Below are 19069 nucleotides of genomic sequence, written 5' to 3' on the forward strand. Positions count from 1 at the left end.
AAACCAGATTTTGACCAAAAGTATGAACAATTTTTTGGTCATCTCAAAGATTCTGCACAGAATATGATAGAACGTTAGAGTCTACCATTTCCTACCATCTTTGAGACAAATTGTATTTCAAAAATATCATAAAAATAAAATAACGTAATTTCAAAAAACCAATTTTCAATGTTATGATATAGAATGATATGTCATGATATACATTAATGAAGTACATACCCTAACTCACATGAAAAAAATTATTTAGTCTAAGAATACATTAATAGAATATGCAACTGAAACTGCCAGAAATAATCCCATTTACACAAATAACACTGAATGACAACTCAACCTTGGAAACATCCCACTTCTTAGTAAAAACTTACTAGCTCAGATATACTCCTTTCACTGGAAACTTGCTCACACAATCACTCGATATGATTCGTAACATTCCGTGGACAGAACGGGAATTGCTCATCAAGAGTTTTCCCAAAATGTGTTTTAAAGTTATTCAACATCAGTTATTCCAAACAATAATGATCTCCAATCAAGCAGTCAGGGGCTTTATTTAAAAAAATCCCACAACAACAACAACCAAAAAACAGTGTTGAACAATCCCATCTAAACATTAGCACACTGAGATACATGCAGTGCTTTGCCTGTTTCCTTCTGAATTAACAAAGGCTTTTGTTTTCTTTAAAGAATTATAAATAAAAATTAATGTGTCGATGTACTACAAAGATAAAATGGACAACAATTTCGCCCCCATAATTTGCAATTTTTTAAAGTTTTTACAGGTTCATGATATTATTATGCTATTTTTTTTTTAGAAGATTTAATTTTTTCATCTACTGTGGAATCATTATATTTCGTGGGGGCCAATTTTCGTGGATGACTTAAATTTTACAGGTTCGTGGGGACGTAATTTCGTGTATTCTCATATATCTACTAAAGGAAATATGACGTTATTACTTTAATTTATTCATTCGTGGAGGATGTTAATTCGTGGATGAGAGGTACCCACGAATTCCACGAAAATTGAGCCAATGCGAAATTTAATGATTCCACAGTATATTTCGTCTTCAATTTGAACTCACTGGCAGTATATGACATCAGAATTGGCATAATTATTGTAATTGTATCAAAATACATGTATGTCAAAATTGTATCATCGTTTTTTGAATGGGATATACAGAACGCAGCTTTGATCTAGCTTTATGATGTCATATTTCAAAATTAGGGGCAATATAATCAAAATGAAAATGATGAAAAAACTTCATATGAATATTACTGTACAAAGAAAACAAAGAATAGAGTAAAATGAATATTTTCATTTTGAAAGCAATTTTAGGCCATTATCATATAAAGTTCTTTAAAGAAGTTCTTTTGCAAACACTACAATTTTATTGCAATACATTAACAGGTGTGAGTGGTGTACTATCTGGTGTTGGTTAGGCTCCTGACTGCTGAAAGAAGTGTTATTAGTCTAAAACACAAATAAATACTTAATACAGTCCCTGAAACAAGTGAAACCTTTGGTCCTTGTATAACTTAGGAAGAAACATGGCTCCTGTGATATCATTTGCAAATTCAACTCTCTGATATCCTCTAGAATTGTCCACCATCGATTCATATCTCTCTCAATTCTACCATGAAAATGCACACATAATTTCTTTTCAATGTGAAGGGAAGTATTGGAACATTCACCCTGTAAGAAATTTGTGATTTCATAGAACCACAGAACTGTTCTTTCAGTATCCATTTAAACTTTGCCACTTTACAAACAGGACAACCACTAGACAGAGGAGTAGAATATTGTTTAAATGCTGCCCTCATACGGTCACTGACAAAGGGCATGTGACCGTCAATACAGGAGAAGGGGAGTATAATGTCATGTACAGGAATTCATCTCAGCCTTGTCTGCAACAGCAGTCCATACAGAAATAAAATAACACAGAAGAAATGTGTCCTCTCTGAGGAGGGGCCCTAATCCTCAGCCTGTTCAAGTCCTTGCCCCTCAATGAAGGATCATCCTCATTCCATTTTCTTTCTCCTCTGTCCAAGCACTGAACAATATATGTCCCTCTCTTCTTCTGCTAGGAAGGTCTGCAAATACAATTTATAAGTATACTGTTAATGAGAGTTTATTGAATCTATACAGTCATCTGGGTGAACTGACACCCTGTGAAGGCTGTACATAGCCACGTAAGATAAAATAATGAGACAAAAAAAGGGAAGCTCAACAGGGTCTATATAAACTTTACAGATATTATCCGCCATCGTAAATTAATTTCTTTATTTGTTTTGGGGTGTTTTTTCTCAGAAAAATTGTCAATAAATGAATTTCATTAATGTAAAAAATTCTATGAAAAAGTTATAAATTTTTTTTTTTACCTAACTCTGCTTTAAGCAGGTCAATGGATATTCTTAACTAAGTAATAGTTTTTTTTAATAAATGTTACAAGATAACCTCTCATCTCAAAATGCTGTTCTGAAATGTAAAATAATGGTATGTATATTTTAAGTCCAAAGAGTTTATCCTGCAAAATTCAAAATCACAAGAAGTTTACTTTATTTCCACGAACATTGTTGTTATGTTTAGCAGGACGATTCTGAATTGGGTGAAACAGCTGCTCCAGTTTTGTTAGTAATGGCTGCTTCAGAAAATTTCCCCCCCAAAAGAACTTTAAAAGAGACATGGTCACGATTTTGATCAAATTTTATATTTCTACTTTTATTGTTTACAATGCTTTAAAAATGTATTTCTAATGATCAATCAAAATTTGAGTGTCAGTCATAGAGTTAAAAGCCAGATATATGCAGAGCTCACAATTCTTTTGTTACATAAGTAAACAAGTTTTGTGCCATGTTTTTGTTTACATTGGTTAAATCAAAGTACCGAAGAACTGACGGGAGTTGATTTTATGGATGTTTATTTGTATTAAAATCAATGATATGTTATTTTGCATTACAAGTACGGGTAGTTTCTAATCTGTATTTGAATTATGCACATTTTTATAATATGAATTTTTGGACTTTTTCGACAAGAGAATGATTAAACCCCATATGAATCATGTTAAGTAATATTTAAAGATAGAATTATTTCAATCAAACTATGTATCAGTGATAGAAATATTTCTGGAAAATTTATGGATCTAAGCAATATTGAACTCTAGTCTGGTTCAATCTCCGACAAGCAAGAGAGACTCTCTGCTTGTCGGAGATTTACGGAGACAGCCGAGCGTCGAGTTGAACGAGACTATATTGAACTCTGGCGTAAGAATACATACGACTACAAAAAATATCTAAATTGTTTGTACTATTTAAAATCTGACTATTTTCAAAGTACATGTATTTATAAATAAGTTTCCAATTATAATATACAATTCTATACATAACAATATCATGAAACAATATCATATCATAAAATATCAAAGAAATTGATACAATATCAGATCATATCATATAACTTTTTACAATATAGCATATGATTTAATATTGTATCATATTAAACAATAATGTATCATATCATACAATACTATATCATAGGAATTATGTTATATCATTTAACAACAAACACATCTATTAAGCAGGTTTGAGTGAGGTAGGAGATTTTTTTAGCATCCTTGATAATGGATATCAGGCTCTGCATCTGAAGTTACCTCTACGAATCATTTATATTATAGTTAAATCAACTATGCAAGTTTTTATTTTTAAAACATGTGACCTGTTCCAAAAAACTAAACCTCATCCAGCATCCGAAACCTATGGCTCAGATTCAGCATTCAAGCCTGTTAGGTGCATCAGTATCATAAGACGCATCATCCATGCAAGTTTAGTGAAGTTAGGACCAGTAATAACTAAGATATATTCATCAGAGGACACCTGTTTCAAAAACTTTAACCAGGTCTTAAAACCTTAACCTCCTCCCGCATCCGAAACCTACGGCTCAGATTCAGCATCAATGCCTGTCAGGTGCATCAGTATCACAAGACACACCATCCATGCAAGTTTGGTGAAGTTAGGACCAGTGGTAACATAGATATTACTATCAAAGGGCACCTGCAACAAAAACTTTAACCTGCTCCAAAAACCTTAACCTCCTCCAGCATCTGAAATTCAGGATTCAGATTCAGCATCCAAGTCTTTCAAGTCCATAAGTAGGTCCAGATGCATCATCAATGCAAGTTCGGTGAAGATAGGACAAGTAATAACTTAGATACAGGACCTGCAACAAAAACCTTAACTAGGTCCGGATGCTGACGCCGACGGTATAGCATAAGCTCCCCCCCGACTTCGTCTTCTACATTAAAGCTTTATTAAGAATAATTTCACAACAGATACTTGATAAACATATTTAAAACTGTATGTATTACAAATAATTATTTAATAATTTTTATGGAAAGATTCAATTATCATCATGGAATTCGTTTTTTGATCGTAAATAATTAAATGTACCTGTGGCTGACTTTTCAATTCATGTCTATCGTTTTCAGACTTATATTTAAAATTTTCAATAAATGGTGTAAGAGGATTTAATGAGTCTAACATATTAACAAAATAACTTTAACTTTTTGAAAAAAATATAAATTTACCGGTATATTCGTGTATTTAGGAGTTACAGGTAGTGCACACCTTGTGTTCTGTTTTCTGTAATTACACAGATTTTTCCAAAACATTTTGCATGAATTTGGCATCTGGCTTTCATCATTCAATCTCACTACCAATAAATCTAGAAAATTCTGCCTCTTAACTTGATTATAAACAAAAATTGAAAACATGTGCGATGTCTGCATCGTAGTCTGCCATCTTTGTTTATTGTAGTAATGCATCACGCCACCATGCACAGGTAAATCACGTGATATCTTTATAGAATGAGTGAACAACCATCCGTACACATGGCCATGCAGGTATATACCAGTCAATGTCTTTTATAAACAACAGGTGTTGAGGGGTCTAATTAAGAGCTGTATATAGGGTGCGTCAAAAGTCGTCATTAAGGATATGGCCAGGGTCGTCAAAACGTGTCATTAAGGGTTAAAGGATAGAAACCTCTAAGGGGAAAAGAGCACAAAATTTTGCTACACATCTGGCTCAGTATTACAAATGAAGCATGGTACAATAATTTCATTTCAAATATTAAGAAAAATAACCCTGATGATAGCATTATTCTGCGTGTAAAATTTCAAAGGTGTACAATTTTTACTTTTTCTTTAATGTTATTTGTTCCCTACCGGTTCAACCAAAGAGGACTATAGCTTTCCTCTGCATCCATTAGTCCATCTGTATGTCCGTCTGTCTGTCCCAATTCAGTCTTCCACACTTTTTTCATTTATGCATTTGAGGAATAATGTGCAACTTGCTGAACAGCTTTAAAATGTCAAACAACAGATCAAGTTTACACTTTTGTAGCGTCTAATAGCATATTTTCGAAAAAATTAATTTTTTTACCGTACTCAAATTTTTTAATGTTTGGGTTCGAGATCGGGTTTGGTTTGTATTGAATAAAGGAGGCCAGTATGTGGTCAGTAATAATATTGTGCGTTACTTGTATCATTTCTTTTATCATTTCTAAATTACAAACAAATAAGTTCTGTAAAATAGTGTCAAGTATGGTGTTGTAAATCTAACCGGCAGTTTCTTTTTTTGAATTGTTAGGTCTTTCCAACTTTCAGGTGCCCTTGTGCATGAAAAGCTTCTTATCGCTACTCCTTTTCAACCATTAGAGGTAGAGACTTGAAATTTTTACTAATGTGTGAAGTTCACTTAGAGGCTTCTTCAATCTATTCATACCGAAAGGGTCTGAGGTCTCCTTCTATATAGCAGTTAATTATTTCCCCTGAAATTTTTGAAAATTCAATAAAAACACTTACAACTCGTAGAGACATCAGACCACTTGCAATGGAAGCGTCTCCCTCGGCCGCTCAAAATAACATAAAGGTCAAAGTCATTTGGAAATCTGTGTATTAATGAGTTTTCATATTTTTTTGGCATATGAAGGTATTGATAAACTTTTTCAAGGATGAAGTAGGACCCTTAAGACATTTGAAAATATCATCCTTCAGCCCCTACCTTGAGACAATTATAGAACTATTTCCCCTATTGTATAAGATGCTTGTAATCGCTACTCCTCAAACACCGTTAGAGGGAGAAACTTGAAAATTTTACCAATGTCTTCAGTTCACTTAAAGGATCCTTCAATTTTTTTCATACTGAAAGGGTCCGAGGTCCCCTTCTAACAGTTATTGCCCCTGAAAGTTTTGGATATTTATTAAAAACACTAACTACTTTTGAACCAATTATCATAGATACATCAGCCCACTTGGGATGAAAGTGTCTACCTTGGCTGGTTAAAATTACATAAAGGTCAAAGGTCAATGATTTTGCCTCATTTTGATTCAGATTTAATTTTCTGCATGTAAAACCCGACCTATACAAGAAATCAAAATGGCAGAGTTGATTGCATAAATGATAACAGTAACAATATTCTCCCAAAAAAAGGAGATCAGCTTATTTATCAATCCTAAGGAGCTACAACGTAAAATATATCAGAGTTATATATATTTTACAGATTTAAAAGAAACTCTCCTAACAAAATCATGTTAGACAGCAGGTCACAAACAGTGTAAAAATTGCACATGTCTGGAAAAATACTCTTGCATTTCAATATTCAAATACATTCACAGATTTTTACATTTATCAAGCTAAATGTTATTTCAAATTAATCTTAACCGAAAACTGCAGAAGATTATTGGATATTGAATAAGTTAATTCCCTTAATACCCCTAGTTTTAGGAACCACATAGTGTTAAAGGTGATATCACAGAGATCAATGGTAGTGGTATGGGTTTGGCTGCTTAATTTAAGTAAAATTATAGACTTGTGAGAACAAGTTCTCCACAATACACTATACAAGATCTAACAACATCTTGTAGGAGGTCATCTAAAAGCAACCTTTTAAATAACCATGAATAAACATAAAAATGTTGGTAAATTGGATTCAAACTTTAATATATACAAGTACAAAATAGTTTGATAACTTTATCTTTTACAACTCGTATGCTCAGCCGATTATTTGATGCCAAGTTAAGTTTTTCCTACCAAAATTGGGAACAATGTTCGTCTGATTTGCTAATCCTTCTTGCAAACAACAATAACACAAACGACATATTCACTTTGCAATGACTTTTACTTATCAAAGCACCTCGAGGATTAGGTTTATGGGTGATGAAGAAACACAAACTACAAGCCAAGATTTAAACAGCGGTTATTTGATTTAAAAGATCACCTGAGATGACTTTGTAAGGGATGTTGTTAGATCGTGTTAGTTGCATAGCAAATCATAAACGAGCAGTTGGGTTGTTGTGTCAAATGGCATTGTTATATAGGCCTGTCTATTTAATTGCAAACTATTCAGCCACAGCTATTCAAAATCAACAAGATTTGCCTGGCTTTTGAGCAAGACTATGTAATCAGTGTGTAATTCACTTGAAACTAGCGTCATTCTAAAATTATTATGAAGCAAGAAATAGATAGTTACATTCTACTGAAAGTTCAAGGCCTTTTTGAAATGGTTCTAAGACAAACTTAAAACCTCTATTTATCAGCTTGCTGCCAGATCAGTTTCCAATGTTACAGCCTTCCATTCAGGTGAGCTTAAGATAATAAAGTTATGGGATATCAAATATACAGTATATGAGCCATCCATCGAATGATTGTATGTTTTAATTGTAATCAAAGTAGTAAGCTTGATTTTTGTTGTTAGCAATATCCAATATATGAGCCTAAACAACCTGTGATTGAAAGCTGCACTAATGTGAGATGGCTATGAATTTAGTTATAGCGGTAATTAGGTATTTCCAGAGAATGGATGAAAATGTCTGACTTATCAATATGACACAATAAAACTTATTACCTTTTCACTTTGTCTATTGCTCTCCTGATCTCCACCTCTGACACTGTTGCTGTGGTAGCTAAGCGACTTATGACCCCTGTTAGGAGGTCATCTGTTATTCCAGAACATGACCGTTCTGCCAAATCAAAAGCATTTTTCAGCTCGTCTACTGCCTCTGTTCGCTGGACAGGGTGTCCCCGCCTCCTGTAGTCCTCTCTATAGTCATCCTTCAGCTAAAAAAAACCATGACAAAATCAGCAAATCAACCAAGATTGGACTGGATGCATTTATGATAAATTACTTTAAAATACAGACCTTTTGTTCATCAAAATAAATAACTGAATTTTATCACTTTATTTGCTGTTCATAATATCCAATCTACTGTTTTATAATAAATTATTCTATTATATGATTGATTAGATCTCAGCTCTCTGATTGCCTGATATCCAACTATCTGGAAAACATAGGTAATCACAGATTACAAAGCTCACCTAGCGAGGCATCATTTTTATGAGTCATTGCCTTTATGAGACCACCTCTATCAATATGAAAATCATAGTTATTGATCTTTGATATTCATGAATACTGTTTTGACACAGTATTGTATTTGTTAAACATAGGTAATCACAGATTACAAAGCTCACCAAGGCGAGACATCACCTTTATGAAGCATCACCTTTATGAGACCACCTTTATCATATTACAGAGGGTTCTGCTTAATCTGATAGTCAATTTGTCAGAAAAAAATTATCAGACTAACCAATTATTAGATTAACCAATTTAGCATTTTTGTGCTCTCTGATTTCGGTATAAAATAAAATTTAACTTGTTTCAAGATACAGGTAACTCTCGATGACTCGAACTTCGATCGCTCGAAGTTCTTGATCGCTCGAAGTGTGTCTAGGGTCCCGATATTTTTCCCTATATAACGAAGCAAATTTACTCTTGATTTCTTGAACTCTTGATCTCTCAAAACTCTTGATCCCTCGAAGTCAAACTGCAGTCCCGTTGTTCATAACCTATAGTTTCTTACTCTCAATTCCTCAAAGTCGCTGTGTATCTTCAAGCGCTATACCTAATTAACACCTACTTGAACATTTAAATGGCTCCAGGCGCGGGACCCGTGTCACGGGTTGTTTATTCAGGCGACACTTGTCCTGCAAGGTGATAATTGTTTGGTTATTGACCATACTGATACCTGAACTATAATCACAACCAACCATTTTATGATAATTTGGAGACACAATGAAAATGAAAAATTAATTGAGATGAAATGATAATATTGAGCCATAGTCAAATTTTAGAATTATCAAACTGTTAAATTTATGCATATCAGCATCATTGTCATTATAATGATTATTGCTGAACAAGTTCTTAAAGCTGGTGAAGGACTCGTATAGTGGGAGCAATGGGTGATACTCAGTTATCACATTTATCATGTTTATGATATGTCAATCATCTAGCAGTATAGAACTACTGAGCAATCTGGTCTTAATATATTGCATAAAATAAATAATTATTATGAATTTATTCAATAATTGTTTTGTATTTATAGTTTTAAAAACATCCAGTTCTGCGTATTTTACTGAAAAGAAAACGTTCTTTATGCACATGCATATGGTTAGCACTCAATAAATGGCTGAATCATAACATCCGGTAAGACTAATTTTAAAACCCGTCGATCAACCCACAAAATTCCGAACTCTTGAAAACTTGAACTCTTGAAACCTCGAACGTTTTCTTTGGTCCCATGGACTTAGAGCTATCGAGAGTTACCTGTATAATTTATCAAATTAAAGATATAATCTGTATGTCAGTAGTTTGAAATGAAATAACTTACCTTGGTTTAGCAATGAAAAAGCATTTTAGGCTTTATTTTGTTTGTAAATTCTCAAAAGAAAATGTTTCTCTTAACGATGGTTTCAAAGTGGCTGTCATTTTGACAGGAATGGCTAATTGTCTGAACAGTCCCTCTTTTCACCTAGACAATTTATTTTAATTCCTTTTCTGTTATATAAAATGTTCTTAAATAATTAGTCATACATGTTAAAAAATTATTTGAATTTTTTTTATTAAGTTTTCTACCCCGATGTAAAATTAAAAGTAATAAGAATTTCCTCGATATCAAATGTTCCAAACCCAGTCACATTTTGATTCAGAAATTACATGTTCAAATAATTCTTAATAAGTGGTGCAAGCCCCGCATGAAATCAACACATAAAATAGGTAAATTAACAAACAATAAAATGTGTTCACAGGTAAAGTCAGTCTTGTGTGCGGTCATCCGCAACAATTATCGATGTTGGTAGCTTTCATCTTATGAAGAAGGTTAGCCACCCGTATGTGTTGATGTGTAACGTAATGCCCTTCAAAGAGTTGCAGTGTACACAAAATGTTAACCAATTAAACAAACTTAAGGAATATACAGGTGTAAGTGGGTGAGAAATCATTATTACACAGTCACAATCCAAAAATGACATTTATTCCTATCAAATAATTAGGAAAAAAAGGATATAAGGGATATATAAGAAATGGTTTGGTGTTTTGATATTATATCAGATTAACCAAATTATTCGATTAACCGCTATCAGATTGAGTGGAACCCACGCTCTGTATATGAAAATCATAGTTGCTTTTGACACACTATATTATTACTTTATCAAATCTTAAAAAATTGTATCATATGATCAATTCATACATTATAATTAAATACAATGTTTATCAGTACAATAATATAAAATACGATATTGCATCCTATGATAATTATAAATATATCATATAATACAGTAAAATACTATAATAAATAATGATACAATATGATATTGTATCATATGACATTCATCATTGTTATACATTTATTGAATTTGATCACATGATACAATATCATAATATATAATATATATATGGTACAATATAGCATTATATGATACAATATCATATCACATAATAATTCACAATATTGTAACACATGATATTATACTGTATAATATAGTATGATATTGTATTGTATGATAATCATATTGTAAAATATTTGACACATAATATGAAATTGTATCATATAGTACAATATAATTTGATACAATATAATTTGATATAGTGATATATCATGTAATACAATATTTTCTTATACAATATTATATCATATGATACAATATCATATATTATAATATCATGTAATACAATTTCATGTGATAAAATAATGTATTATATAAACCCATATCATATTGTACAAAATCATATCATATGATACAATATTATATATTCCAATATCATATGAAACAATACCATGTGATTAAACAGTATATAATATCATATTATAAAATATTGTATCATAATATACAATATTATACATAAAAAAATCATTATACAATATCATATCATAATGTACAAAAAAAAAGATACAATATCACTTTGTATATTGTTTTCCCTCAGACTGAAATGTCACATTTTCATTGGATTAAACATGGCACATGATTGCCTCATATACCTCTATGTAGGTTCTGTGAGGATTAATATTAGGCCGTCATTGGTCGCCGCCTCACCTACTCATCTTGATATTTCATATTATTTAACACAGAAATCGTGTTTAGTAAGTCATTAAAATATCTAGAGTAGTGGCCCTTTGGAATTATTTTTAAATTAGAGTAGTTGCCCTTTGAATATTGACGTCATGTTGTTGTGTCTGGAGCAGAACAAAATGGCAGCGTCTAAATTTGCTCAAATCTCTGCAGAGGTTTAAAATTGAATAGCAACAAAACATTGTAATATGGGTGAAGCAAAGATTTTTTAAGCCTATTTTAAAGGTGGTATTGATAATTTTGAAGAGTTTAAATGAGTTTAATTGGACGAGATGTAAGGCATCTTGTACATGGCTTTGCGTAGATCACTGCTATTTGTGAATGAATATGTCGCTTGATAGTCCTCGGGAAAACAAAACACTTCGCCTCGCCATCTATGAGATTGATCAACCCAATATATTTCCGTAGTGAGTCAGTAACTAACCTAATAAGTAATATTACAACTTTTTACAATATAATAGATGCTTTAATATTGTATCATATAAAACAATAGTGTATCAATCATACAATACTATATCATAGGAAGCATTTAATATCATTAAACAACATATCAATCAAGCAGGTTTTAGTGAGGCAGTGGATTTGTTTAAGCATCCTTGATAATGGACATCAGGCTCTGCATCTGAAGCTACCTCTGCACATCATTTATATTACTGTCAAATCAACTATGCAAGCTATTATCTATAAAACATGTGACATGTTCCAAAAAACTAAACCTCATCAAGCAACCAAAACCTTATGCTCAGATTCAGCATTCAAGGTGCATCAGTTTCATAAGATGCATCATCCATGCAAGTTTGGTAAAGTTAGGACAAGTAATAACTAAGATATAATCATCAGAGAGCACCTGCTCCAAAAACTTTAACCAGGTCTTAAAAAGTTAACCTCATCCAGCTCCAAAACCTATGCCTCAGATTCAGCATTCAAGCCTGTCAGGTGCATCAGTATCATAAGACACACCATCAATGTAAGTTTGGTGAAGTTAGGACAAGTAATAACTCAGATACAATCATCAGAGGGCACCTGCTCCAAAAACTTAAACCAGCTCTAAAAACTTTAACCTTATTCAGCATCCGAAACATATGGCTCAGATTCAGCATCCATGCCTGTCAAGTGCATCAGTATCATAAGACGCACCATCCATACAAGTTTGGTTAAGTTAGGACCAGTAATAACTAAGATATTATCATCGGAGAGCACCTGCTCCAAAAACTTTAACCAGCTCTACAAACCTTAACCTCATCTAGTATACGAAACCTACTCAGATTCAGCATTCAAGCTGGTGCATCAGTATCATAAGACGCACCATCCATGCAAGTCATAACTTAGATACAGGACTTGCATCAAAAACTTTAACCTCCTCCAGCATCTGAAATTCATTACCCAGATTCAGCATCCAAGTCTTTCAAGTCCATAAGTAGGTCCAGATGCATCATCCATGCAAGTTTGGTGAAGATAGGACAATAACTTAGATACAGGACCTACAACAAAAACTCTAACCAAGTCCGGATGCCTACGCCGACGCCTGGGGTATAGCATAAGCTCCCCCTGACTTTGTCTCGGTGAGCTTAAAATAGGATGTAAAATTAACCTGCACATGACCTAGCTAGGAGGTCAACATAACATTTGATTCTCTCTATACATTGGACTTAAATAGATCTTCCAATGAAAAATTGTGTTAGAAGTATGTCCACAACAGCTAATGAAAAAATCGAACTATTTTTGAAAAAAAATATAAAAAGCTTATCTGGGTTGAAATCTGATTTATTTAATGTATTTATATCTCTAATAAAGGAAATATCTTATCATTTGTACACTAAGTGACAAATAAAAATCTGTCATTTTACTTTAATGTATTTGGGGGTATTAGTCTAACCCAATGACCCACTTACCACCAATATGTAGAGGATAGCCAACTGGTTAAATTATAATTGTTTTAGTTTCTATTTTGCATTAAAAATGTTTTTTTATTTATCAACTATCATTTTATTGCCAAGGAAGGTAATTTAAACAATCATGAACTCAGAGGACAGAATAAATTCAATTTCTTTTTATGAGGAAATTTTGGTGAAGTTACCGCAATCACAAAACTTTTATTCATTTTTGGTTGTCAATTTCAATTAAAGAATTTGCATTAATTTGATTTGATAATTTGATTTTCATAATATAAGTTTAAAACTTTAGTGGACCGATGGTCCACCAGGTCCTGAACTGTTGGTGGACCTTCCCAATTTTTGGTGGACTCGGGCCAATAGACGTTTGTTTCCTTAGGCTTAGTATAATATATACACTTGTGTATTATTAAAGAATAATACATGCTACATGTCAATGTCTAATAAGCATATTATAATGATTAAGAATTTGAAACAAGATATCTGTGAGCCAATGCTCACTAGTGATACCCCCACTCTGATGTAAATATGCAAAGTAAACAAAGTCGGCCTTTAACAGAAAGTTGGCATCCGATTGGTACAAAAATATATCCCACAATAGGCATGCCTAAACAAATACATGTACTGTGTTACAAAATTTCAAGCATCTACAATAAATAGTTGCTGAGAAATCTTTGACGAAAATTTGTTTGTAAATTTAGGCTAAAAATAAACAAAGTCGTCATTAAACAAGAATTTGACGTCCGATTGGTACAACAAAATATCCCACAATATGGCATGCCTAAAAAAATACTTTGTTGAAATTTCAAGCATCTGCAGTAAATAGTTGCTGAGAAATATTTGACGAAAATTTGTTTGAAAATTTTGGCTAAAAATAGACAAAGTCGTTATTTAACAGGAAGTTGACATCCCATTGGTACAAAAATATATCCCATGATATGGCATGCCTAAAAAAATACTGTGTTAAAATTTCAAGCATCTGCAGTAAATAGTTGCTGAAAAAAATGCGACAGAAATTTTTGTTACGGATGGACAGACAGACACACAAGGGTACATGTAAAAGAATATACCCCCTTCTCCTTCAGAGCGGGGGTATAAATATTTATATCAAATTGTGTGCAGCATAAATGAATCATTAATGACTTATTCTACTACAGTTATTGCCGAGATCAAAGAGATGCCGCGGACATTATTCTCCAATATACCACGAACGTCATCAGTAAATTATCAGATCAGAAATACCTATTTGTCTCGCACTGATCATGAAAGTACAACTTCAAACCGTAAAATGTTTTAAAATCATGTCAATTTTACGTGTTAGTTCCAGTCAAAACGATGTGTATTGCCGCAAATGTTTATTTTAAAGAGATCAATGCTGCTGTTCCTAGGACCTCCCTACCACATTTTCGCTGTGTGTTTTTACATAAAATATATAACGTTTAGTAGTAATAATCATATTAAATTGCCCTTAAAATATTAGGAACATGATTCACAGATATTTTATAAATAAGTGAAGAGTATTAAAAATTCAAAGAAAAATTCTGTCGTCTGCATGTGATTCCTTTGATCGATACACATGTAAACATTACTAACAAAACTGTTGGGGTTACACGGAACAGCCGTCAAAATGACCTAGATCGTCTCTCTATAGGAGAAATGATCTGTAGAAATACTGGGCTATTAGTAGAATAGAAATAAAGTTAATGTTGCAGAATAACCTCCGGCTTTTATATTTCAAAACAACATTTCTCGACCTCAGAGGTTTTTCTGCAACATTCACGAAAACTCGTACTTTATTTCTTAATTAACTTGCTAACACAGGTTATGTACTTTTTCTGCAATGCTTGCTACTTTCATACCTGTATGGATCACCAAAGAAGGCACTTTATTGTTTAAATGATCCAATCTTAAACCAAGACACTGCTTAAATTGACCTGTGAAACCAGTCTTTAACTATCTGTTACTCAATTGAAATGTAATGCCTGACTATCTGATCTGACCACTAACCTGCAGCAAGAGAGGAACCACGGTGGAGGACAGGGAGGAGGACTGTCGCGGGACATCGTACTGTGACACCGGTCTCTGAGGGGGCTGGGGCGCTGGGTGGCGCTGCTGAAAATAGAATTGCTTGCCTCTTATGTTTGATTTTAAACTGACAGTATTAAAAAACCCATTACCTTAACAATCAGTACTGTACTGGTTATTTTTTTTTTATCAGAATGTCCATACACTTTAACTAAAAAATTGAAAATTCTTGAAATTGTATATAAAAATTTCTACCACCATATGTCTAAAAACATTAACATTTCAATAATTTTCTTTCTTTTCTCGCAATTTGACTTAAGCTGCCATAAACCCAAGCCATGATACCATATACATTGTATTTAACCAACCCTGCATTTATAATTAGAGCAGAATGCTACAGAAGAGTAGGACAATATATGACTACATACAAAATGTGTTACAATATATTTAAATCAAGCAGTAAAATTAAAAATACAACTATACATGATAAATGTGGAAACTATACAAACTTTATATATTTATATTACACAAACTATATATATATATATATATATATATATATATATATATATATATATATATATATATATATATATATATATATATATAAAAACAACAAACACACACTCTTAAATGACAAAAGTATGTCAATTTTTTTTCTTTTCACTATACGGCAATACTTCATTGAAAACATTTTTCACAGAATTGTTTAAAGGTAACCCTTTACCGATTTTCAAAAGACCTGGATTGATAAGAATTTCTTTAGCTTTTTTACGCATCATATTCAAACATTTGTCCAACCCTCATTCCCTGGGATTTTATGTTAACAATCTAAAGGAAGATTTTTTGACTTGCATATTGCAAAAGATACATAGTAGAGCTCTTAAAAAATATTTGTGTTGTGTTTGAAATATCAAATTTAACCAATGAGTTGTAAAAACACTATTTCTATGCATGTCAAAAAGTGCAAATTGAATTTACTGTAATCAATATAATTTTTTTTTAAATCTGACAAAAAATAACACCAGAAAACCTTTTTTTTAAAGTCTAATTTTCAATGAAATATATAGGGGAAAAGAAAATATTTACATACTTTTGGCATGTGAATGAATCTATTCTCAAAATTGCTTTTAATTGTTACAGTAAAAAAATGATTGTAAAAATTAAAAACTTGTTAAGCAAAAACCTACATTCTTAGGAAATATATTTTAAGAGAAAAAGTACATCAAAGCATTTGGTGTATATAAGCTAATAATATTAATTCAAAATTTATAATTGATGCTTAGTTTGTGGAAAACTTTTTCAAGAGATCTTTGTCAAAAGGAACCAATGTAATAAAAATTTCTTCTGGTATGCATTTAAATTAAGTACTACATGTGGCATTATGAAGTTCTCACCCCCAAAGTGAAACTTCAGTCTAATTGTGAGCTTTAAAAAATTTTAAAATAAAAATGGTTGAAATCACATTGAAAATAAAAATGTAAAGAGCTATCACCCATGTGGTGCCATAATCATTTCAAATTTCCTTTTTTCCAAAACTCCGGATCCTTAATTTCAATTCCAGATGGCCAAACAAGAGTGAAGAAGTATTCTCAAAATATTTATCATATCACTTTTTTAAAACTTTATGCCCCCCCCCTTTTAATAAGTGGGAATTATGAATTTCACAATTAATGTACCTCATCTCCTACTGATGCTATTTACCAATTTTGTCAACATTATTCTTGTAATTTAGGAAAAGAAGATGAAAATGTTCAAAAGTTTATAACTGATGCACAGAGTCAGAAAAAATGGTAGCAACAGATCACCTAACTGACTCAGGTGACATTAAAAAGAACCAGGTATCACTACATACAAGTTAGTAAAAAAGTAAAAACTGTAAAGTTATTAAATTCCTGGAAAAAAAAACAAAATTAATTTTCATTCCAATACAGAACTAAAACCAACTGCCATTAATACAATGGGAACAAGGGCTTAATGGATATGTACAGACTTTAAATCATGCCAACATGCATGTTAGTTTCAGGATGTGCATCACAATCCTCCTTGTTGGACAAATTGTTGCCAGACCATTTTTTCACTTTCATCTTATTACCGGTACATCCAATTAGTATAACTTCAGAACCAAGCACCAAAACACTTCATACCTATTCTATTGCAATTTATTTCTTCCTTATCACTCATTCTTTACTAACTAGTTTACAAAAAAATTCTAATAAAATTTTGCTGAGAAAATAATATCTAACAAAGGAAGAAGGGAAGAAAGAATTAGCATACTAAAAAAAAATAGGGATGTCCCTGGGAGGGTAGTGATGCTTCCCTGTTGTAATATTAATACAGTTGTCCATTTCCCTACAGTGAGGACTCACATAATTCTTGTAGGGTGAGGTATCCAACATGTGGTGTGAGGAACCCACATGAGTTGGGGGATGGCTAGAATTTGGTAAATCATACTGGGACTTAGGACGCGAGATGGGTGGCTGTTATACAAAGAAGAGAAGAAATTCAAGTACAATGTCAAAACAGTAACACCAATACAGAAACCATGCAACTACAGATTCGATTTGTAAAAGCCAGAGTGGGTAGATCAACTGGACTTAGATGCAATGTTAACTCAGAAACCATGTCTTTTAAATTCTTTAAAAAAAAGAAAATACAGCTTTTAATAATATTTTGACTGTACATAGCTCTGGCTTTTACCTTGGCTTTCATATCAACATGTATATACTAGTATCTTCTAAAGAGCATACCTACATCTCGATCAAAAGGGAAAAATGTTATAAAGAATAAAGTTGAACTGATATTTTCATCTCAGACATGTAATTACACAATATCTTGAAGAATAGTATTGAAGGTGTATAAAATGTTTCACTGTTATTTCACTAAATATTTCACTGGGGTATTAAGATTTCACATATATATTTTCCTTACCCACCAGAAATACTTTTGGTCAAAAGGGAGATAACTCCTTAGACTTACTCTATTGTTTATTATGGAGAGGTGGGGAGGTTGTCCAAACAAGCTTATATTGGATTTATAGGGTGAGATGATAGGGGTGGTGGTGTCAGATTTACTACGCAGGTGTACAGGGGAGCCCTGGAAAGTTAAAATCACACACAATTAACATAGGCACACAAAGATAACATATTTTGCAATAGATAAAAACCACACAAAAAAAATTCACATTCTGTCTCAGCCATTAATCATCACTTAATTAATTAAAGGTAAACATATAGTTAAATTCACAGGCTCATGATAGCACACAATCAAGTATATAGTTAAAATAGCAAAACAGACTTAAAGGAGTAAACACTCACAATAATAAAAGTACCGAAGAACTGACGGGAGTTGATTTTATTGATGGTTATTTATAAAAAATGATATGCTATTTTGCATGACAAGTACAGGTAGTTTCTAATCTGTATTTGAATTACGCACATTTTCATAATATGACTTTTTCGACACAACACACAAGAATGTTGATAAAACCCCATATGAATAATGTTAAGTAATATTTAAAGACAGAATAAATTCAATCAAACTATGTATCAGTGATAGAAATATTTCAGGGAAATTTATGGATCCAAGCAATATTGAACTCTCGTCTCGTTTAACCAAACCCTCGGCTCTCGCCGTTAATCTCCGACAAGCAAGAGAGACTCTCTGCTTGTCGGAGATTTAAGGAGACAGCCGAGCGTCTG

General features: G+C 32.4%; 1 protein-coding gene across 16 annotated transcripts in view; it reads right to left on the bottom strand.

The window, feature by feature from the left end:
- Nucleotides 1-823: 823 nt before the first annotated feature.
- The window catches only part of LOC128179612 (serine/threonine-protein kinase 25-like), a 58312-nt gene continuing 40066 nt past the window's right edge, over nucleotides 824-19069 (bottom strand). For 6 of the 16 annotated variants that reach the window (XM_052847090.1, XM_052847085.1, XM_052847082.1 and 3 more), the window contains 5 exons: nucleotides 18348-18464; nucleotides 17738-17848; nucleotides 15351-15455; nucleotides 7895-8106; nucleotides 824-2085 (listed from right to left, as the gene is read on the bottom strand). In XM_052847090.1, the coding sequence (XP_052703050.1) occupies nucleotides 2076-2085; nucleotides 7895-8106; nucleotides 15351-15455; nucleotides 17738-17848; nucleotides 18348-18464 (555 nt within the window). In that variant the 3' untranslated portion in view covers nucleotides 824-2075. Of the gene's footprint in view, nucleotides 2086-7890; nucleotides 8107-15350; nucleotides 15456-17737; nucleotides 17849-18347; nucleotides 18465-19069 lie in introns of those variants that run through there. The other 10 variants (XM_052847091.1, XM_052847087.1, XM_052847084.1 and 7 more) reach the window with 6 other exon arrangements.

This window comes from Crassostrea angulata, chromosome 4 (genome assembly GCF_025612915.1).
Source record: "Crassostrea angulata isolate pt1a10 chromosome 4, ASM2561291v2, whole genome shotgun sequence".
Lineage (NCBI taxonomy): Eukaryota > Metazoa > Mollusca > Bivalvia > Ostreida > Ostreidae > Magallana > Magallana angulata.